The sequence below is a fragment of the Maylandia zebra genome, linkage group LG19 (assembly GCF_041146795.1).
Source record: "Maylandia zebra isolate NMK-2024a linkage group LG19, Mzebra_GT3a, whole genome shotgun sequence".
Taxonomy (NCBI): Eukaryota; Metazoa; Chordata; class Actinopteri; order Cichliformes; family Cichlidae; genus Maylandia; species Maylandia zebra.
This window is the reverse complement of record NC_135185.1, coordinates 23,020,914-23,044,517: the sequence shown is the minus strand read 5'-3', so window position 1 is coordinate 23,044,517 and position 23,604 is coordinate 23,020,914. Positions and strand designations below refer to the sequence as shown.

The window sequence follows — 23,604 nt, the reverse complement described above, 5'->3', positions numbered from 1 at the left end:
CCACATGAGTATCACTGTAAAGGAAACTATGATACACAGAGTGGACAGTCTCAGTTTTAAAACTGGTTCACCTCTTTTTAACAAGCATGTGCATTTATTTGGTTAATGTCACAGACCACGTTTCATTGCTTTGCATCCGTGTTTTTCTTTGTGCGAAGGAACACAATTACTTTTTGGCATTCTGCCTTTTTGCTTTTCTCTCCTTCAAGTTCTACAACAATAAAGTCATCACTCTTGTGTCTGCACGCAATGATGCTATAGCGAGCTGCACATTAGCCTAGCTGTGTATAAAAGTCTGCAGCAGCCACAGGCTGCAGAATAAAAACATCAAGTAGTAGCTTTATGTGGTGGTTAGGTCACATATCCTTTGTGAAAAAGCAACTTTTGGAAGGTATCAGAATTTGTTTTATACAGTTTACTTGACATCAAAAATTGTATAACAATTATTTTAAACACAGCTCATTTCATACCATGTGTTTGATGGCGTCATAAAGGAGCTGGCGTCCTGAGGGTTTGTCAAAATCTCCCACTACCCAGAAAGTCACAGGACGAATGTAGGCATCATCTGACAACCACAGAAGAAGAAAGACACGAGGTAAGAATAAACAACCACAGTTGTGCTACAGATCAACTTCAGTGGTATTAATGGTGTTGGCAAACAAAGATAATACACTCACTGGCCACTTTGTTAGGTACGCCTGTTCACGGTTCATTAAGTTCAAATTTATTTATAGCCCAATATCACATATAGAAGTTCAAACAGCTTCACATAAAAACATCAAGGATCAAGGTCACTTATATCTAAAAAAACAAACAAGCAAGCAACTCATCAGAAATACACACACACACACACACACACACACACACACACACACACACACACACACACACACACACACACACACACACACACACACACACACACACACACACACACACGCGTTATTTACCATACAGACCATAGGAATAGAGAAGAAAGGTCATTTAAGTGACTTTAGCCATGGGATAGTTGGTAGTGTCAGACATACTGGTATGAGAGTTTCAGAATCTGCTGATCTACTGGGATTTAGAGAATGTAGTCAGAAAAAGAAAATACTCAATAAGCTGCAAATTTCTAGGTGAAAATGCCTTGTTGATGCCAGACGTTGTTGGAGAATAGCCAGATAGGGTAACAGTAACTCAAAAAACCAAGTATGCACTATGCAGAACAGATTCTCTGAATGCACAACATGTTGAACCTTGAAGCATATGTGCTACAGCAGTGGAACACCACACCGAGTGCCACTCCTGTCAGCTAAGAACAGAAGCTACGCCCAATGAATCAGGATGTTGCACAGCTCAAATCATCTCAAACTGGTTTCTTGAACATCACATGACCGCTCTACTCAAATGAGCTCAATCCAATAGATCACCTGTTTGATGCCATCGTGTTGATATGGACCAAAAACCTCTGAGACTTACTTCCAGCACGTACAAACAATTAAGACAGCTCTGAAGGAACCAGCACTATCAAGCTGTACCTAATAAAGTGACCACTGAGTGTTAAAGTGCTGCTCTCTGCTCCAAATTTTGCTTCCTTATCACACCGTTCAAACTTTTCATGCAGTTTCTTTGAAATCATACTGGGTGAACTATCATGCTCTCCCACTGGAACAAACAACGTTATAGTGAGCAGTTACATAAACAAATTTTGGTACTCATGCTTGGAGACTGGTGTACAATTATCACATGCATAATTATTAGTCATTTGTGTCCTTTGAGAACTGAACACAGATGGAGGAGTGGTGGTGGATTCACAAACACGGTGCCAACAATGTCGTTAACAGAAAACTGAAAAAAAGAGCAAGTGAGTAGGAGGGGGAATAATGTGGAGAAAAAGGGTGATTACCATGCCTGTTGGTGGTGGTCATCCCTGATGCAGGGAATTTAAAAACACATGAATAAGAGGCGGAAGTGGAGGAGGAGGAGGAGGGGACAGAAGGAGAATACACCAGGAGAGAGTTTAGCTTTGAAATTTTTTATCTTCACAAGTAACAACAAGAAAAAAAAATCCACAGGCATGCTTTTCTACTCAGTGATCAGATGCCAGAGTGCTCTTACCTTTCTTTGTCATATAGTTCATGCTGTTGGCCACAGCTGTGTTCTTCTCTACTGTGTCTAGCGTTGAGAAGCGAGCGTAGTCATCTATGAAGTAGTTATCTGCAAAACGAGATGAAAAAAAAGGAGTAAAGTATCGATTCTGGAGCAAATGTTTTTATAATATACAAACTTTTGATTACATCATATCTGTACTGCAAAAAACGCCAACAAAATAATAATCATCAAATAAATAGAAATAAATAGTAGCAGTAATGGTTGAAGAATATTTGGAAAACTAACTGTGCTTCTACATGAAGCTTTGAGTCATCCATGTCACAGACAGCACATTAGTTTCTGAGGATGATCTAAAAAAAATTGAAATTTAAGAAACCCTCATACTTACTGGTATCAGACAGATCCAGGTAGGTTCTGCTGGTGGACAACACTCTGGGGTTGATTCGAGGAACAACACTGGGCTGGTTCATGATGAAGTCGACGACATCGTGGTCTGTAGCCAGCTCGCCCTGCGAGTGACATGAGAGGAAACGTGCGAGGTTAAAGTAAAAAGTCAGAGTCGTCGCTTTAGCTGCAGAGCTGACAGTCATGCAGGAGGTCCTTCTCTGCAAGATTTCCCTGCTCACAGTTTAAAAAGCACTTCTTAAATGTTAATGGCCTTTCCACTGCAGTTACGGGTGCTTGTTTAGAAAGTTTTCTCTGAATAAGTTTGAGTTAAACATTAAAAAAAAGAAAAGAGAAAAGGTAGGTAGGATGACTAATGCTATGCTGACCAGTAAGACTTCTATAGCCACCAAATTAAATGCTGCTTGCTGTGTTTAAATTCCTTAGAAATCCTTTGAAAGAATCAATTCAAAGATTTGGCTCCTCTGTGTGATGGGCTGACATTAAAAGAGGAAAAATGACAGATGGCATGCTCACAAAGATCCTGCTGAAAAGAGAATTTGTTTTATGACTACAAAGACAGACAGTGTACTTTAGCAAGTTTACTTTATGGTGGCTTAACTTCTGCCTTTAATTTTACACTAAGATTTTGTAGCAGGTCCAGGAAAGAAAAACCTAATTAAAAGAAAAAGGACTGACAAATAAATATATCTTATGAAGTACTTTTTAGAAAAAACAACAACACATTTTTATTGTTAAAAATGAGAATAGATTTGAAGTTTGCTTGTGAAATTGAGGCAAAATGCAGTTTTCTGCATATTGTTCAAAATAATACAAATATAAAATATCAAAAGATGAAACTGAGATATATTATTGGTTGTTTTGAATTAAAGTCCAGCAACAGATTTTTTTTTTAGAAACTGTGACTGATGCTCTAAAACCTGTATTTTAGAATAACCCTTAATAAAATAATGATATGGCAGATAATGAGCTTTTATTGTAAATGTGATTGTAACTGACCAGGTAGACGGCCCTTTGGTAGAATGAGGTGGTCTCCAGGATTTTCTGCATGGTGACAGTTTCCAGTTCATCCGGGTCCAGCTGTTCACGCTGGTAAGGTATCCCGTTGTACATGACCACAGGCAGCGGGCCTACTCCTGTTTGCTCATAGTATGCCCGTCCTTCCTGAAAGGGAAGAAAGAAAGAAATGTTATCTGGTTAACCCTTAATTATTCGGCTCTGCAGTCAGTTTTAGGTGACCACTTTAAAAAGGCTGTTCTATTTCTCTTTTAGAACAAAATCACACTTAATATTCTTGCATCTAAAAACCTCTTAAATACATGATACTATTGTACAGTTGCTGCAATTCCACCACATCCCAAATGTGCTCTACTGGATTGAGATCTGATGACTGAAGGTCATCTGAGTACAGTGAACTCATTCTCATGTTCAAGAAACCACTTTAAGATGATTTTATCCTACTGGAAGCAGCCATCAGACGACAGATACTCCACGTCAGATTCCTTTTCTTAGCTGACATGAGTGTGACGCAGTGTGGTCTTCTGTGGTTGCTGCTTCAAAGTTTAACATGATGTGCATTCAGAAATGCTCTTCTGTATACCTTGGTTGTAGCCAGTGGTTATTTGAATTACTGTTGGCTTCCTATCAGCATGAAGCAGTGTGGCCATTCTCCTCTGACTACAACAAGGGTTTTTTCTCCTGATGCTCACTGATTTTTTTTCTCTCCTCTTTTTTCAGACCATTTTCTATAAACTCCGGAGATGATTGCGTGGGGAAAATCGGAATAAATCTGCAGTTTCTGAAATACTCAGAGCAGTCCCTCTGCCACCAAAAAACATCCCTTAGTCAGAGTGACTTAAAATAATCTTTCTTCCCATTTCTGACGCTCAGTTGAGTTGGTGCCGTGTGATTGTCTGCTCAGATATTTGTGTTTGTGAGCAGTTTAATGTGTGTACCTAATAAAATGACCACTATTCATCCACTGATGAATTATCAAACTACTCTTGAGTTGCTCATTTATCCTTTTATTCTGGTGCTACATACAGCTCTTTTGACTGTAATTGTACACTTAGATTTGCTGTGTTAATAAAAATGTAATTTTAGATTAATAATATGAACAGAAAAAACATCCTGCTCGACTCACCTTCCTGTTGCTGTCATAGCTGGAGTCGGCTCCGAGGACACTGCTGACTTCGACGTAGGGAAACTTCTTCTCCAGCACTTTAACTACATCCCCGACACTCAGCCGACCACCAACTGGCACACGGTTAAACATCTATAAGAGGGAGAAGAGAAGAGAACGGGATGAACAAGTGGGCAAGGCAATTTCATTTGTATAGCACACTTTCAGCACAAGGCAATTCAAGGTGCTTTACATGATTAAAATAAAACAAAAAATAAAGCATAAATCACTATAAAAGTAAAAAACAAGAAAACATTTACAAGAAAGCATTTACAATAAAACAATAATCAAGACAATAATTTATAATAAAAATTAAAACAAACATATAGAGAGCCATAATAGGATCAGTTACTCATAAGCAAGTCTAAATAAGTAAGTTTTAATTTTAGACTTAAAAGAGTTCAGTGTCTCTGCTGCTTTGCATTCTCCCGATAGAGTATTCCAGATGTGAGGAGCATAGAAACTAAAAGCTGCTTCTCCATGTTTAGTTCTGGTTCTAGAGACGGTCAATAAACGAGAGCTGGAGGACCTAACTGATCTGGATGGTTTGTACCATGATAGCAGATCCCTAATGTACTCTGGTGCTAACCCATTCAAGGACTTATAAACTAATAAAAGCACTTTAAAAAGTCTATTCTCTGAGCTACAGGGAGCCAGTGTAATGACTTTAGAACTGGAGTAATGTGCTCCATTTTCTTGGTTCTAGTGAGAACACGAGCAGCAGCGTTCTGAATCAGCTGCAGTTGTCAGATTGATTTTTTGGGTAAACCTGTGAAGATACTGTTACAGTAATCAAGGTGGCTAGAGATAAATGCATGGATGAGTTTTTCTAGGTCTCCTTGTGTCATCAGTCCTTTAATCCTAGAAATGTTCCTCAGGTGATAGAAGGCTGACTTTGTTATAACTTTTATGTGGCCCTGGAGGTTCAGGTCTGAGTCCATTGTTACACCTAAATTTCTGGCCTGGTCGGTAGTTTCTAGTTGGACCAGTTTGAGCTGATTACTGATATTTAATCAATCTTTTTTGGGTCCAAAGATAAGTCAGTTTTGTTATTGTTCAGTTGAAGGAAATTATGAGACATCTAGTTGTTAATTCGCTCAATGCATTTATTAAGAGTTTGGATAGGTTCAACATCACCTGGTGACATTGAGATATAAAGTTGAGTATCGTCTGCATAATTGTGGTAGTTAATATTATTGGTGGTTATAATCTGGCTTAACGGGAGCATGTAAATGCTAAATAAGAGGGGCCCGAGGATGGAACCCTGGGGGACCCCGCATGTGATTTCTATATTTTGTGATGAAAATTGGCTAATTGACACATAGAAGTTTCTATTCTTAAGGTAGGACTTGAACTAGTCGAGTGCTGTACCAGAGAGTCCGGCCCAGCTCTCTAGACGTTCCAGTAATATATCATGATCAACGGTGTCAAACGCCACACTAAGGTCCAGTAGTACCAATACTGTGGATTTCCCACGGTCAGTATTTATACGGATGTCATTAAACACTTTGACAAGGGCTGTCTCGGTGCTGTGGTGCCTACGAAAACCAGACTGATAAATATCAAAGAGGGTGTTCATTGTGAGAAAGCTGTTTAACGATAAATGGAAGATTAGAGATTGGTCTGTAGTTTTGCATTAATGTGCTGTCTAGGTTCTTTTTCTTTAATATTGGTTTGATAACTGCTGTTTTTAAGGCTTTTGGGGAAGACACCTGATAGGAGGGATGCGTTAACTATTTGGATCAGGCAAAGAGTAACAGAGACACAGATTAGATAAAGTCTTACAAAGGTCTTTTTCACTTCCTAGTTTCTGTGAACAATGGACTCACCGACATGACGGCTTCAAATGCATTCTGACTGTCCACCTCTTCAGTGATGTAGTTGTAGGCTCGGACGAGTGCCACACCGGCATCTTGCATACCATCTATGTCGTCTTCATCAGACACCACAAACACCAGCCCAATCCTAAACACAAACACGGAGCAAGTAAGCTTCCAAAAACAGTTAAAATGCAGAGCGTGTGCTGCCTGCTTCATCAGTATTCAAACAAACTGACGATCCCAAGATGCCACATGCAGCGCGGTATCAAAGGTCTTCCAAACATCCCTGACAAAACTCTTAAATTAAAAATGGATTTTTAACTACACATTTCTACTGACTACCAATGCTCTGCAGCACCTCTTTTATTTTATTTATTTATTTTAGTTTTCTGGTTACTGTACAGCAATAAAAAAGTGATATGTTGTGCATTCAAATTCATAAAAGCTGATAATTAATTCCCAAGAAAATGTCCAAAAAATGTATACATCTTGATGACAGAAACACCAACCTGAGGGGTATATTATTAGCATAAAACATCTCTGCGACGCTCAGCAGTTCTACAGTGTTCTCCTGGGTCGGATCCAGAATGATCACCTGCAACAGATGCGTGTTAGCATTCATCAGAAAAGCTTCAGACCTATTTGGATTCACAGGGGTCTGATTAATAAACTGCGCTCTTACCAGATTGTGAAAGTTCTTGCGGATCTGCCTGATGACTCCAGGGAAAGTTGGTCTGAGCAGCTCCTGCACGTTGGAGGGCCATGAGCTGTACCTGTAGTCGGTCTCCAAGTTGTTAATCCACTAAAAAGGAGAATGCAGTGAAGAGGAAATGGTTTAAATTAAGTTTAAAAACAAGAATGAGCAGACAAGAGCCAACAAGAAATTACTTTTTACTGCTAGCGGAAGGAAAGGACAACGATAATTTTGGAGGGCTTGAAATGCCTCCAAATTTTTTCAAATAGAAACTTGATTGCACAACAAAAATCTTCCAAACACAACACATTTCTTTCCAAGCTTATTTTGGTTAAGTCCCTCATTTGCTGCAGCATTCAACAGTTAGTTATTAGGGACGTGTGTGAACACGGACACTCTTACACTGATGGCCGGGCTGCGGATGTCGACGGCGTAGTCAGAGTCGGAGGGCTGGACGTTGAGCTTCAGGATGTCGTGAATAAAAGGTGTCTCGATTAGCAGGGAGCGCAGACCCTCCATCACCCGGGCCTCGCTGCGCAGCACTTCAAACACACTGCAGGTAGCAAAGGACAGAGGCGAGTTAAGTGGTGCAGTGTGTGTGTATTGTAATCAAGAATTTGAGCGTAGCATCTAGACTGCCTTATTATCTGAAAGAGATGTATAAGTAGAGCTCATTATTTTCAGTTTTGATCTGGCTTATTTAAATCATTAAACAGCAGGTAAGATGTGAATGTGAAATCAGATTTTAAAAACATGACGAAGAAAAAGCAACAATCTCCGTTATTATACAGTCTCACTCTCAACTTATTTTATCGATTGGTCGAGCACAACCTATTAATACCTAATACAAGAACTAATTTTTGAATATTCCAGTAAACCCAAGAATATCACTTGGGTACAGTTTTCCATATGGAAGCATTTGCTGCTTCTGTGACTATCATTCAAATCTTTTCATGCCCCGTTTTAGGCCCAGTTGTCTTAACATTCCCAGGTCTTAAGAGCCCAAACACACGCACACACACAAAAATCTTTAATTTAATTTTACTTTACATTTTGTTCTAAACAATTGTTAAAGTATATAATCAGTCAAGCTACGGTCTTGACTGATTATATACTTTCATTTGCAAAAGGTTAAAGCAACACAGATGCATTTCTGTGCTGTAATTACTGCAAATTAGATGCTCAAAATATGGCTTTTTATGTGTACCTGAAGATGTCCTGTGCGTCCAAATCTATATGCAGCCCGTTGATGAACAGCGCTGAATCCCCGGGCTGCAACCCCAGAGTTCCTTTGAAAAACTATGGAAAGAGAAACGTCAATATGACTAAATATCCTGTTTGTGTCAAGCTCCCCATTCAACACCAGCTGAGCTGTGAGGCAAACAACATCAAAACCAGCCATCATGTAGTCAATTATACTGTAAAACTAGAGGCAACAGTCAACACAAAGCCACAACGAGTCACGTTGACAGCTCTAAACAAGCACTGACAACTCTGTTCAAAATCAGCCTGTTTAGAGCAATTAAACCCCACACTAAACAAAACTAATTATCAAAGAAGGGGTGTGTAAATGTGTGTGAATATGTCTATGAGAAGAGACCCGCATGTGTGTTTGTGCGTCTGCACAGGCAAAAAGAAAGCTCAAAGTCGTTCTGGCACAGTCAAATCTCATTACAGAAAGACAAAGACATCAGATTAATCATACTCCAGACATTGCAATTACAACAAGACATGATTAACACAAATATTGTTCATCCCACTTAAATTGTGTGAGTGTGTGGATGCATGCCTGTGTGTGAGAGAAAGACAAAGACGTGTCTGTGTGCGAGCAAGTGCACGTGTCCAAACTACTTCAATCAATAATCATTTCTCGCTGTAGGACTCTGCGCGCCTGCTGAATGAATCACCGATTCAGTAATTAGGACGTTTGTCTGCTCAGCCCCACCATCAGCCCGAACTCCTGTCTGCACACCAAGATAATGTGAGCACAGCTTCAGGAGAGGAGACCAAGCAAAGGAGAGAGAGAAAACACTGACAAGAAGAAGGGGTGAGTGCCTATTCCACTAACAGGCGAAGCAAAACACACATTGTCAAAAACTGAATGCTTTCAAATCAGATGATGTTTACAATTGATCACAAAGTAAAAGGTAAAACAAAACCAGGAGGGGCAGTTTCATTTTGAGAGACAAAAGCTACTTGATTGTGGATGTTTGCAATAATGCTGTATGTCTCGGTTCGTCCTCTTTAGTGGATTAAATTGGTAAACAGCTAAAGCTAAATTATCCCTAACCACTAGAGGACACAGTCTGCAAGATTAAAAGAATAAGGATCCTCGATAATGGAAAGACAAACATAGGACAGATGATGAAATCGAGCAGTTTGAAAGCAGATGATTTAGTCTTAGCCACTGAACTGCTGAGCTAAAAGTTAATGATTCAGGCTGATCAAAACTCAATTTTAGAGTTTTTTTTACTCTCACTTTGTGAGGGGCAGCCAATCACAAGAAATACTGCTTAAAAGGGGAGCAAATCTATAGGGGAAGGAGCTAAAGCGACGTCTTTCAGACAGCGGATGAACTGAGCAGCTGCACCAACGCCCACTATAAGATTTATAAAGGTTATTTTGAACTGTGAAGCATACAAAGCTACTCCAGGGAAGCCCAAAGAATAAAAAATTTCTGATGGATATGAAAAGATCTCACTTTATGCCAACGAAAAGGTCTTGGAGGCACAAAAGAAGGAACCAGAATATCAATGATGTAGCAGCTTATGATCCACCAGAATTCACAAGTTATTGTAAAATGTAAAGTTCTTAATGAAAGGTCTAGGTTTTGTTGTAACTGGTAAAATCCACCGAGAAGTCAGGGAGGATCACAAACAGCCATAAGGGGGACAAATTAATCTTGTTTCACTAAAATCACACTAATATTCTTTAAAGAAGCAGCAGATCTTGTGAAAACGAATATGACCTTCATCTTGCACCAATTCTTGTGAATTGTGGAGATATGTATGGACAACAGATGCTTTGCCATCACATAAGCCTATCAGTCCTTCGATTGGATGAGTCAATAAAAAAACCAAACAAAAAAAAAAGAGCCTTGTAACAGCCTCGTCATCCGGTCTTTGCAAGAAGACAAGAAAAGCTTGTGTCCTAATGAGATTTTTATGTGACATCAGTATTGTTTTTTCCCCAAGTCACACAGCAAAGACGTATGACATCAGAGAGAGGAATATAAAGACTAAAGACACTGACACATCGTGTTGAGGTTGGGATCGGAGGTAATGTTGCATAAATTAAGTCAGCTTAATTCATGTTGTAACAATTACATGTGGTTTCTAAACCTGAAAATACCTGAAATGATCAAGTCATTTAGTGTTAGTCTAACAAGCACATGAAGGCCTATTAACTGCATTCATGATGTTAAAAGAAAGTGAAAGAGACTAAAGGGTTCATTTTCATCTTTAACCAAAAGCAGAAATGTTTTCATTGTGTTACAAAAGGGCAAGTGGGAAAAAATAGAAGATGATCAAACATGTACCTTTTGATTCTCGCCAATCTCTTTACGGATCTCCGAGTTGACCACAGTTTTAGTGATTGACCTGGGAGAGAAAAGGAAGACTGAACTGTGAAACTGCTGACTATCCAAAATCTACACAAACCAAGCTTCTTATTGTAGTTACTGCTCATGTGTGTGTATCTGTGTGTGTTTTCGTTTCTCCTCTACCTGGCCTTGGTGGGAAAATTCTGACTGAGGTCTTTCATAACATTGAGGGCATCAACAGCAGGAGCAGCAAGAATGCGAGCAGCTGTCTGGAAACTCAGATCTGTAAAAGAGAAGGTGGGTGGATGTTCAGGCAGGCGATGAGGGTCAGAATGGGAAAGAGATGAGTGGAAAAATTAGTAAGAAGAACAGGAAACACAGGAAAAGAAGAAAAAAGAAACAATGATCATAATTAGAAGACATGTGAGCACTTAGACATAAAACAAAGACAAGGGCTGCTTCAAAGATCGTTAACTTACTCTTGATTATTTAAAAGGACTAAGGCTATATGCTTGCAGCTCTGTACAACACAGACATTTCATATGGGCAAATTACGATTCACATTAAAGTGTCGATGCTGAAATGTTTGTGTTGAGCAGGAATAATGTTTATGATGTTCGCCACCTTAAATTGATATAAACGCAGATATACTTATCATCACGTTAATTTGTAAGTGTGGAAAAGATAAAGGGGTGTATGGAGCTTTGGTGTGCAAGGAGGGAAGAGAGCAGTGAGGATTATTTCAATGCAGTGAGCATCTCTGTAATGGTGTTGTAGTCTGTGTGATTATTAGCCTCTGGAGGTCTCCCTCTCTTTGTAAACAGGCTGAGCTAATGAGCCCCACAGGGTTAGGAGATAAAGACAGACGCCCACATGACAGTCTGACAGTCGAGTTCAACCTCCTCATCTCCTCGGAGCCTTTATTTGCCAAATATAAAAGCAGCCGAACGCTCACATCCTGATTACACCTACTGATAGGCTGACCTTTTACATACGGAAGCGTTTTCTTTAAGAAACATAAACATAACAGATGAGCTGGAGCCAATATAATTTTTTATTTGCTCGATAACATCAAAAAGAAAATGACAAAATTAAAAAGTATATGTGATTGCATCTGTGAGAGTGAGTTTGAACTGTTAATCAATATATGATGTCATCTTAATCAATGCTTTTATATTGCTGCAGACAAAGCTTTCATGTCTTCAAGGTATTATGGCTCAAACGCATCAAGAGGACAGTGATCGATTGCAGTCGTAGATCAGAGATCGATACAGATACATTTTCAGCTGCTAGTTTGATTTACAGGTGGAATGACATCATGGTTAAAGCAACAGAAGACAACTGGAGAAGCCAATGTTAATTTATTTTCATTTATTCCTGATCAAAGGGTTGTTGAGACAGAGAATAGGAAAGCGTTTTTAACTTTCTAATAGTTCAGGAAACTCCCATGGTTAACAGATGATTTAAACAAATACAGTATATGTACGGTGCTAGCATGTGAAATTACAGATACAGTTTATTTTCTCTCATATAATACTGTTTTGAGGTGGACCCATTTCTTGGTCCACCTGTTTGACTCGCATCAACCAGTCCTCTACCTATAATGAAAACTACTACCAACTAGTTGGTAATAGTTAAGCATATTGGGCATTTTTTCTATTTAACACATGTTAGGAAATCCCAGAAAAGACATGGGCTTCTAGGAAGCACAGGCTGACTGCTTTTACTGTAGGCGGCGATTGTGTTTTCTGCTGTCTGTAGTCACTCCCCAAAGGCCCATTCTGTGCTAGAAAAAAAAAACCTTGAAATGATCTTTTTTTTCCCCCATTTGTGGAGTAAGGAGGGTATCTTTAAAATGATTGTGTAACGAGATATTCCTGTGAAATTGTAAGAACGTCAGAGGACGCTCTGGGTCAGCTAACAATTGATTTGAATTTAATGGGTATGAGGACATGGGATTTTTCCCATCGGATAATTGTCTTTGTCAGCCATAGCTATGGAAGTAATAGATAGAGAACGAAGTTCAAGTCCTGCAGGTATATTTGCAGGATCATAAAATTGATTCTCTGAAAAATTAAGTCACAGGAGCAATGCCCACAGGTGTTATCTGTAGATTAAGAGGGCCTCACAGTTTATTTTCTGCTAGCCTGTCAAGATGTTGACTCGGTCAGTTTTGACAAGTTTGTTTCATTGTGCTGCATCATTATTTATTTACACGTGTAATATCAGAAACAGATACTTCCTTACAGAGCCTGTTCATATTGTCAAAACCAATCACTCAGAAGGAAACTGCAAACACAGAAAAATCTGCTGATGTCTGAAATAAGACAATTAAATTTGGAAAGAGGCCCACCTTGCATTTGCCAGACTTTCAGAGGTGCCATCTCGTTGGTGCTTTCAACTAAATGCTTCCTCAATTCTTTAAGCTGTTCCTTGAGCTCCGGGTAGAGGGTCCTAGTGAGAAAGATGGACAGAATGCATGCATCTGTTAAATGACTTAAGTGCTAATTAAGAAAAAGTTGTTGGATTCACAGATTGATTTGATTATTTCTGGTTAGTTGAGCACAGATGTGGTCGGTGCTTCAAGACAGGAGGAAAAACAAAGAAAAAAAAAAAAAAGAAAGGCTTGGCTGAGAGAGTGTGGTGCAATTCCTGGACCTAATCCAAGCTTTGAATTTTTATCATAGGCTGACACAGAGTCACTCACTTGAGTTTGCCAAAAAGGAATCCCTGAACCTCATCCACTGGATCATTCTCTCCGATCATTGTAGCATTCACCTCCGCCCCTGAAACCACAATCAATTAACTCGATTTTCAAGTCAGGACTCCTCTGGGATTACAACACTGTGGGCATGTGTGTATCGACTGTGTGTCTTCCTGTGAGTATGTACACCTTGGACTTGTGTGTCATCCTTTGCTTTGTACTCCTGGCTTTTGATGGCCAGCTCCACTCCATACCCGGACAGATACACCTTCTTTCCTCTTGACTTCTGCAGAAGAAGAAGAAAAATAAGAAAAGATGGGACATCACATGCTTATAATTGTGTCACACACAGAAAACGCTTAATTGCAATTAATTGCATTTGCAAACAGATTAAAAGACACAGTTATGCTAACCTGATGACAAAACAAAAAAAATTTTTTTTCTTAATGTAAAAAGCTCTGTGAACGTTCTTGTGTTCCCACTTGTAAAAAAAATAAATCCCACTCACATTATAAATGCATGTGCTTGCTGACTATCTTCCATGTGCAGACAACCAGCTTGCTAAGTACTTAAGCCACTAACTGTCCCTGGTCTGGCCCCAGAGCTATATGCACAGAGTAAGAGTTAAATGTTACAGCCTTTCTAGTGCCCAGGACTTCCTGCCTGAAAGACAGATGGTGAGAATAATTTAGCATAATCAGGGGGAGGAAAAAAAGAAAAACACTATCAAATGGATTTGCATGTGAGGGGAAAGTAATCCAACTTGAGAAACTTGCAGTCTAGCATGAGGAACTGGAGAAGCTCTTTTCATCCCAGGTGTAAATGAGGACCGTCTTAAACTGCAGATTTTTTTTTGTAAGACGAGGATAAAACACGGGAGCCCAAAGTAACTTTGGGATTTCACCACATGACTATAAACCAACTTACACTTATAAAACTATTCCTGACATGGAAAACATTTGCTTTATTGATAATTTCACATACCGGTAGTAGTGACCTAAATACGCTCAATCTCAAACTATCTATTGTGATCTTCTCATTTAAATTATATTAGAAGTAAAGCAATTCTTACAGGCAGGTAGTGGCGAAGCACGTAGGTCACCGAGCCTTCATTAACTTTGGATAGAATGACTTGGTGAAGCTTCTGGAAATCTGCCGTCCCAAACTGGGCGTAAAGAATCACAACAGGAGCATCTGGATTTGAACCTGGGTATTTATGATCACCTTTAAAAAGATATGGCTTTGTCCTGGAAGAGAGAAAAAAAATTTAATCTTAATAATATAATTCGTAATCCTTTTGCTTTAGATGTATGTGACTTTTTTTTACCTTTGAGGTGCACTTTTTAGGAGTGCCTCTAACTTCTCTGCATCACAGGTCTTCTCTCCGTGGATGCTCAAAAAAGCTGAGCAGCCAGAAGGAGGAGGCTCAGTGGACGCTATCTAAAAATATACACCCAAAAAGCATACTCAGTACTAATATGATCCTACTCACATGTATGCTCAAGCCTTCAAAACAGCTTTAAATTGCCCTGCTGTTACCTGTTGGAAGGAGTGTACTGTTGCAGAGTAAGCTCTCAGTGAGAGTGCGAACTTCAGCATGTTTAACTGGACGGAGCTGAGCAAGGCACTGGCTCTCTTCATGATCAGATCATAGTAGGCCTGATCTGTGTCTGTGTGGGGACAGCAAATGTGCACACGTAAGATTTCGGTGTGGTCTCGCCCCTCCCTAGAGGACCTATTACCCTTCATATTTAATTACTGTAATCTATATTAAATAGCTTTGCAGAATTCACAATTCAGAATAATCCTTTTTTATGTTACACTGGGCTGTGAGGCAATAACCACAGATCTTATTTCGCTTCAGGGTCACGCTCCCTGCAAGCAAACTTTCTTCTAATTCGCTGGGCCTCACAAACGGAAGGTCTGAACAGCAGGTGGACGGGGCTGCTGTGCTGAGAGAATATCTGTTCTCACTTACAACATAAGGTGCCATAATCAAAAAAAGGAGAAAAAACTGTGTTCAGAGCAATCTGAAGCCTGAGTTTTCACTGGGATTACTTGCACAAGCGCTGACCTCAATATCGGAAAATCTGACCAAATTTAATATGAGTAACCACCACTGGTACAGTATATATAATAAAGAGAATAAGGAAAAGCATAATAGGTCCCCTTGAAATTGTGTTACAGCAGTTCTGGTCTAACTGAGATACACTTTTTATTGTGTTATTGCTCCAACGAGTATGTGGCTAAAACCCCGACAATGCAATTACTGCCAAGATGCTGCATACACATCATAAATTCAGCTGCTCACAGCGCAGAAACTAAAAGTGAAATCTTGTCCACAGAGTCCAAAGTTTTACTTTACCGTCATGCTCTCCTTCTATGTTTTGATTGGCCTCTACAAAGTCCCAGAACTTCTCCTGGCTCTCCTCTGCCATGAACTCACTGGGGAAGGAGAATATGAAAGTGGCGGTCTCATAAGCTGGAAATGCATAGTGTCAGCTACTGCAAACAGCACAACACCTAAAGCCCTTAATTATTCACAGTCTTCCTCAAGGACATATCAGTGAGACAGAAGTGTAGTTTAAACTCACTTAGAGGACAGTCACATGAATGACCTCAGAACACTGATTTATCTATTATCTCCTTTTGAAATGTAATTTATATGTAATGCAGCCAAAGTGCTGCTCCCTTTGAGCAGTGCAGTGTCATACCTGGCCTCCAGCAGCAGCGGTGTATCAGCCCATTTGGTTGTAAGAGTGGTTGTGACAGCCTTTGAGTCCGCACCCCCAGATGCGACAGAGAGCAGCGAGAGCAGCACGATCCACAGAAGCCACATCCTCAAGCCTACACCTGAGGGAACAGAAGAGTTGGGAAGTGAGGCTAAAGATTTCCACATTGCTGTTAAAGTCGAGCTCAAAATAAACAGTGTGAATGATAGTATCATCCCGCCCATTGTGCTATGCGGTAGTGAAGAACGGAGCCCACTCAGCCACCAAAGTAGATTATAATGTTATCTGGCTCTGTACGAATTGGCTGAACATCTCACTGCCAACAGAGATAAAACACAGAGGCAGATCCTAACAAACTACAAGCTCAGTGACCACAAAGATGCCATTGAAAGATGAAGACAATAAAAACATGGAAACGGAAATACAACACAATATGTAGCCACTGTCAAACCTTTAATAACAATAAATCATTTCCTTTAACAAATTCAGCTCTGTTTATGCAGATTTCCAAGAATGCAGTTAATTATCTCTCAAATAAAAACATACAGATATAACATACTACAACTACTGTGTATAACCAACATATATTATTAATTGTATATTAATAACATTTAGTTGCTTACACTCTGTCCTAATGCGTTGGTGCTACTGTTTGCTGACACTTTTATATACTAAAGATGACCTTTGAATTGAACATATTTAAACCTTGGTTTTCTTCATGGATGGGGCCATATGGACTTAGGGAACACAGGGATCAAATGAGGCCGTCTATGTGCAGTTCTAACCTTTGTACCGTGGTGCTTTTTTTTTTTTTACCTAGAATTTGCTTCAAAAGACCCTCCGTAGGATACAACATCTCAACTCAGAGTAAAAGCTCCTGAAACAAGGAAATGTTTCAAAGAGACCTCTGAAGAAAGAGCAACAGCTCTTAAATAGAAAACACATGTTGCCATTTTTACACATTTTTGCTTATCATATAATTTCATTTTTGCTTATCATATAATTTCATTTATGCTCTCATGAGTTCTTGCAAACAACATTTCCAAATGATATTATTTTTAGCAACTTATATTTGGATTTCACCTTAATTAAACACCAAATATTCAGTGGCTGTAAGGGCACTGATTTTAACATAATTGGTTGATTTTATTGTATTTATATTGCACAGCAATATGACAAAAATAAAGTTAGCCTTCCTGAGCAAGGTCGATTTAAGTCCCCACCTCACTCGTTTATTGGTCACAAGCAAAAGGATGAGATGGTGGATGCAAGTGGGAGAAATGAGCTCCCTCAGAAGGGCGGCTGGGATTGCCCTTAGAGACAGGGTAAAGATTTTAGTCAATTGAGAGGGTCTCAGAGTAAAGCCACTGCTCCTCCACATTGAAAAGTGCCAGTTGAGATGGGTTGGGCATCTGATTAGGAAGCCTCCTGGGTGAGGTGGGTATGTCCTACCAGGAGGAGGCCGTGCGGTAGTCTCGGGACACACTGGAGCAACTATATCTCTCAGCAGCCCTAGGAAGGCCACGGTGTTCTCCCGGATAAGCTGGAGGAGGTGGCCTGGATAGGAGGAAGTCTGGGTTTCTCTGCTCAGGCTGCTGCGCCCGCAACCCGGCTCCGATAAACAGACAACAAAATAAATAGATGGAAGGAGTTAGTTCTTCCTTTGCGGTCTTTTTATGTTAGTCTGTTAACTAAACTACACGCAAAACTGTTTCAGTAGCAAGGACAAACAATTCTTATATTTTAATGGACAAAATGAGCGTTGTTTTTGCCTTTGTATGTATTTGTAAGACCACAGTATGGTGGGTGAACTCTAATTTCTGACGGCACTGAACGATCCATTATTCAGTGCCACAGGGTGTGCATAACAGGCTTTTATCAGCTTTCCACTGAATAATATTGAGATCTGATCAAATCCTGTTATTAAATAAAAAGTCTGCTCAAACAATAAATGGTTCCAAGTTAGTCATTTAAAATTAAAATAAACAAAATTAATATTATTGTTTTACACATATGTATGATTATGTGGTCTAGACTTTATAATCATCTTAATAGTAGGACACATTGCGCTGCTTCAACAAGTGTAGTGTCAGAAAATATCCTTAAGACTCCTTATTAACACCGTGATACCGCCTTCAGCAGTGCTGCCGACAACATAAGGCTTGCCAGGCACAGTAGGATACTGATAATTTGCTAAGAAATTCAAACACGGTTGTGAAGTGTTCACCTAAAGCAAGGTACCAGATCATCTCCTCAAGCTGTGCAACTGATTCTACATGTTTGACTACTTAGCAATTATACAAGAATACACATAAATTAAATATTAAAGAAAAGAAACACCTGGTCATTATTTATCACTTCATGGGAAAAAAACTGTAATTAATCTAAACAAAGCTGGATTTTTAAACATTTTATTCCTCATATTATGCAGAATCATTTACCTGTGCAAGTTTAGCTGCAAATAACGTAACACAATGCTTCCTATTCACGATTGTAAAAGTTATATTAGTTATATTTTATCGTATGTTAATATGACAATTTTTCTTCTTGCTTTTGGGATGCACAGCTATTAACCACACAGCAATGTCAGACCTTGCCGATTACCGTGTGGAAACAAAATAACATTTACCAAAGGTGGTGGCTGAGGTTTACTTTTTTTGTGTCTGATCATTTTTTGCCCTGGATCAGAGCTCAACAAAGACAAATAAACAGCAATGAAAAATTAATGAAATAAATAATTAATGCTGGTATCAGGATCATCTGTCAAATTTAAACATCGGTATGATGCCAGGTTTTCCATATTGTTGCATTTTAGAAATATTTTTTTAGGAGTTCAGTATTTAGAACGGCTTAAAAAAAAAAGCCTTAGAGCCTTTAAAGGCCTAAAGAGGATGCACCAGTAACCTTGTTTCTTTGTGTTACCTGGCTCAATAAACTCTAAAAACCTGGTCAGAATTAACAGGTATCAAAACAGCAGTTATCAGCTTTGTCTACTAACCTAGACCTTTCGCCTCAGGCTCTGTGCATGTTCACATATAGCCTGATACTATCAAGTATCATTTCACTCTTCTTCCACACAAAATTGATCAATCGAGTGCTGCCTACTTCAGTCAGAGACATTATTACAGGAACTGGTGATAGAGATCTCCAAAGAATAGACTATAAATATATAATGACAAAAGCCAGCACCAGTAAATGTAAAAGTGTCCTGCCAGTTCATCTTTACAGCTGTTCAAATGCTTTTAAACACAAATATCTAATAAGCCAATCACATGACAGAAACTCAATTAATATAGGCATGTAAAGTTCTTCCCCATTCTGATGGCAGAAATGAGGAAGAAAGGGAATAAGACACAAATTACCACTGGTTGTAACCAATGTATGCAGAAGAGCATCCCTGAATGCACAAAACATCAAACTTTAAAGCAGGCTGGCTACAGCAGAAGGTACACAGTGAAAGAATGGACCCATTCTGCATCCTATCAGTGGTTCAGGCTGGTGGTGTTGCTGTAACTAATCCAATATCACAGTAGTTGGAAGTTATCTTGCTATGGTCAATAATGATACTCTGCCTGGTAGAAGGGGCGAGTGTGTTTTTTGGGCCAAAGGGCGAGTTCAAATACCCTACCACAAAACAACCAATGGGTAGTGAACCAGTGGTTATGTATAATCTGCTGGGTACACTACACTTCATTGAAAGACACCTGGGTGACCAGCAAGTCAAACTCTAAATAACTCTAAGATATAAGGTCTGAGAGGACAAAAAGAAGAGACAAACTGACGAGGAGGAAATGCATGAACCCTTCATCGCCATATCATAACGTTACAGATTTCTTTAATAGTGTTACGCTTAATTACAGCAGAGCAGGATGCTGAGGCTGTAAACAAAACGTGCCATCATTTCTATCCAATGGGAGAGTTCAGCGTGGCTCATCCGTCCAATGAGTGCACAGTTTGGACATCCGGGCTGTCTCAATGACAACCCTCAGAGCTGTCATAATAGCTGTAATCACGAGTTAACTGCTAATTGTAACAAACACCTCACACGTTCAAATTTTACTGGTTTAACCAGCTCTAATGTCTGCTATATTTACTCTTCAGAGCCCATTCAAAGCCGGAAAACTCACGGCGAGCTAGCGCTACCTGAAATTAATGCTAGCTAACGCCTCCCGCACAAAAGCAAAACTGCCCGATTGCACCTGTTTTTGTTTACTTACACGCACAAATTGTCAAATTCTGTTGAAAAGACAATAAACAGCCTTAGCTACAAGCGTATGAAGCTCCACAACACAGAAAATTAATGATTTAGTCTCACCGAAGCCGGCTCGGTAGCTTCCTGAATTCATGATCCGCTGTGGAGTGGGCGGGTCCTGACAGGCTCATTAGGCAACCACAATGTTGCCTGTTCAAAATTACTGAACCTCTCAGCAATAAATGATTAACTAATAAGACGTGCCTTAGACGGTGAACTGCAAATTTCGCTGATAATTGATTCACTAATTAAAAACAAAGACTGTCAAAATCCTTTTTCTTTTTATATTCATTATTATTGTTGTTGTTAGTGTTGTTGCCTAAAATTATTTTCCTGATTTAAGTAAACTATGTGAAAGGACATTATTTTTTAAAAGTGTAAGAAGTGAGAAGCAGAAAATACATAATTTAATAAGCCGTATTATTAAAACCACTGACAAAAAAAGCAGCACCCACTTAAAGATATTTGAAAAGAAAGTATTGCCAGCTCTTGGCAATAGCACTAACCAAGGACTTACCATTGTCTCTTTTAGCTTGTTTCCCAATGGTCAGAGGTGGGAAGTAACAAAGTGCTTCAGGTAACAAACACTTTTTAATACGGGCCTGACAAAGGGTGTAATTATCTTAGAATTAAATGGAATTTCCACATATTATCACCTGGAATTACAATATAATTATATTTACCTACAAATACTTAGTAGTAAATAGACTACAATAAGGGGGTAATAGTTCAAGATTTAACAAGAAAGAAGAATTATAGTGTAAGTCATTTTAAGTAAATTTCCAGGCATTTTGTATGGTTAATTTTTAATTTTACATCTTACAGTGTAAATATACTGTACTTTTTGGGGTGCCGCTGTATTATGTAGTAGCTTAACCTTACTTATACTATATACTACCTAATACTTCTGTGCATCACAGATGTTCCACTATTCAACTGTCCTCCTATATTACATATAAACATGTGATTAAAGACTGTTGTCCCTTTCCTACTTAGAAAAAATTAAAATAAACCCACCAGCAAAAACTGCAGGACATAGGCACTTTCGATCTCTATATTAATGGAGATAGTCAAACTTGAGTTCTTTCTTTCACAATGATCAACCATCAATCAGAACTTTCAAAAGGACTGTGAGAAAACACAAATGATTAACACAAATGAAGAAAGACTCCAATAGAATATTTTTTAAATTTTTAATTGTAATTCAAACTCGAACACAGTTACAATAAACTGCTCTTATTGGCTAAAGACAACGTTATTTAGCCTTTTCTATTTGTACAGTTCAGTCATTTCTTTGCTTTTTGTGCTCTCTTCTTTTGTTCTTAGACCTTAGTTTTAAACAGTTGGCAAGTGATTACTGGAGGTTGCAAAGAGGTGTACAGTGCTGCATCGATCTGCTTGTGATTGCTGTGGTCTTCAGCAGTTTGCATGGAAGATGCAGACATGTCTGTAAACTACTCGCTGAACAGTGTTGAAACTGTTAATGAAACAAGCTGAAATAACAAGACATTCCTAGTCTACGGTAAGAATGAAATTACAAGAGAATTGATGTGAACTACAAGAGGGACCTGTTTGTATCACGATGGAAGAAATGGATGGACTACATTAGAAAACGCAGGCCAGTTTTTGCTTTTGCTTTAGATTTTGACTTTGTTAACTACTAGAAGACTAGAGGAAATATTAGTTATATTAGTTATATTAATGGAAACAAAAACACACTCCCTATATTTATTTATTTATTTTTCTTTCCTTTTTCTTTTTCCTTATGTATTTTTTATTTATGTTGTTTGTTATTTCCTGTTTTGCTTCTTTTTCTTTTTTTCTTCTTCTTTCATTCTTATTGTATGGATATTTTAGTTGTTTAAATATAGAAAAAAAGAAAAAAATATATATGTACTGAAAGATAGCTGAAGTTGATGGTATTGTATAGTGATTCTAAAATGTCAATAATAAAAAAAAAGAAAAAAAAAGAAATTACAAGAGAATTAAAAACGTCATACAGTTAGAAGGAAGTATTTATGTGTTGAAAATGTGTTTAAAAACAGTAAAATGTTGTCTTGTTTAAAAAGTGGTTTATGCTAAGTATTTGTAGGTAAATATAATTACATGAGATGAGATGAAAGAACCAAAAAAAGCATATAGTTCATGCATTATTTATTATCTTTTTGGTGCAGATGTACAGAAGTTGTGGTTGCTGTATTACGGCATCTAGCTTATGCTACAAAAAAGGAATGAAAGGGGTTGCTTTTGAAAGCATATCATTTCAACTACAACATTTCCCTGTGTAGTTTTTCTGTGCAGTGTGTCTGCTAGTTAAATGTGCATCTGCTGTGTTTCTCAGAAAGACAAAAGAATGACTGATAACTTTACTCAGAGATGGAGGAAGAACCATCCGTTCTCTTCTGCTCATCCTCATAAGGGTCCTGGGAGAGCTGAAGCCTATCCCAGCTAAATTTTGTAGTTTTGTAAGTTTGTAATTCCTTGCATTTTGAATTCTTGTATTTTTATATTAGTATGACATGAGGTTCAGATAGCTTTTCACAAAAATACCCAGTAGAAATGTCTTCCAAAGAGCTCCTGTTTACTTTTATACTTTGAGGACATTTCAGAGTCATTACTTTTTAATTATTACTTGAGCAAAGAAATTGAATCAGTATTTTAACCTTTATCTGAATATTTTTTTAACACAAGCATTTTTAAGTGTAGAATGCCTGTGCTTTTGCCACCTCTGCCAATCATGCACCCTGCTGTCTCCTGTTACAGTGCTTTCTTTTTTTTTTTTTTATATACAGAGGTTTCTCTTGTCTTATTTATTTTTCTTTTAAAAATGCGCTCTTTTCACTTTTCACTTGAGCCGAACGGGTTTGCACACAATTTCGTTCTACTTAAAGCACAATGACAATAAAGATTCTGACTTCTGTTACCGATGTAACTGACACATGCACAAGATGCACTTCATAAAACCAAACAGGACCTTCTTCCATTGCTCTATGAGTGAATTCTGACACCCATATGTCCACTATGGGCCTTTGACAGTGGTCAGCATGAGCAGTCGGAAAGGTCTTGAACTATTCCCAATTTCTTAATATTTTGGATAAATATTTATTGAAACACGAGGAAACATAAATAGGAATACAGTAAATCAGGCATAAGCAGAGTTTGTAAGATTTTAACAAGCTC

The 23,604-nt window shown here is 38.6% G+C and overlaps 1 protein-coding gene across 2 annotated transcripts in view; it reads right to left on the bottom strand.

Annotated features, from left to right (window-relative positions):
* uggt1 (UDP-glucose glycoprotein glucosyltransferase 1) overlaps positions 1-20,577 on the bottom strand; it is a 33,400-nt gene extending 12,823 nt beyond the window's left edge. The window contains exons 1-22 of one of the 2 annotated variants that reach the window (XM_004540302.2): positions 20,488-20,577; positions 16,155-16,293; positions 15,806-15,885; positions 14,980-15,110; positions 14,768-14,880; positions 14,513-14,687; positions 13,630-13,726; positions 13,444-13,522; positions 13,090-13,190; positions 10,920-11,019; positions 10,734-10,794; positions 8,403-8,494; positions 7,598-7,748; positions 7,184-7,303; positions 7,011-7,096; positions 6,511-6,646; positions 4,643-4,774; positions 3,499-3,663; positions 2,483-2,603; positions 2,101-2,199; positions 1,889-1,912; positions 471-565 (exon numbers count right to left, since the gene is read on the bottom strand). In XM_004540302.2, coding sequence (XP_004540359.2) covers positions 471-565; positions 1,889-1,912; positions 2,101-2,199; positions 2,483-2,603; positions 3,499-3,663; positions 4,643-4,774; positions 6,511-6,646; positions 7,011-7,096; positions 7,184-7,303; positions 7,598-7,748; positions 8,403-8,494; positions 10,734-10,794; positions 10,920-11,019; positions 13,090-13,190; positions 13,444-13,522; positions 13,630-13,726; positions 14,513-14,687; positions 14,768-14,880; positions 14,980-15,110; positions 15,806-15,885; positions 16,155-16,293; positions 20,488-20,518 — 2,328 coding nt within the window. In that variant the 5' untranslated portion in view covers positions 20,519-20,577. The remainder of the gene's footprint in view (positions 1-470; positions 566-1,888; positions 1,913-2,100; positions 2,200-2,482; positions 2,604-3,498; positions 3,664-4,642; positions 4,775-6,510; positions 6,647-7,010; positions 7,097-7,183; positions 7,304-7,597; positions 7,749-8,402; positions 8,495-10,733; positions 10,795-10,919; positions 11,020-13,089; positions 13,191-13,443; positions 13,523-13,629; positions 13,727-14,512; positions 14,688-14,767; positions 14,881-14,979; positions 15,111-15,805; positions 15,886-16,154; positions 16,294-20,487) is intronic. The other variant, XM_004540303.2, reaches the window with a different exon arrangement.
* Positions 20,578-23,604: the final 3,027 nt, after the last annotated feature.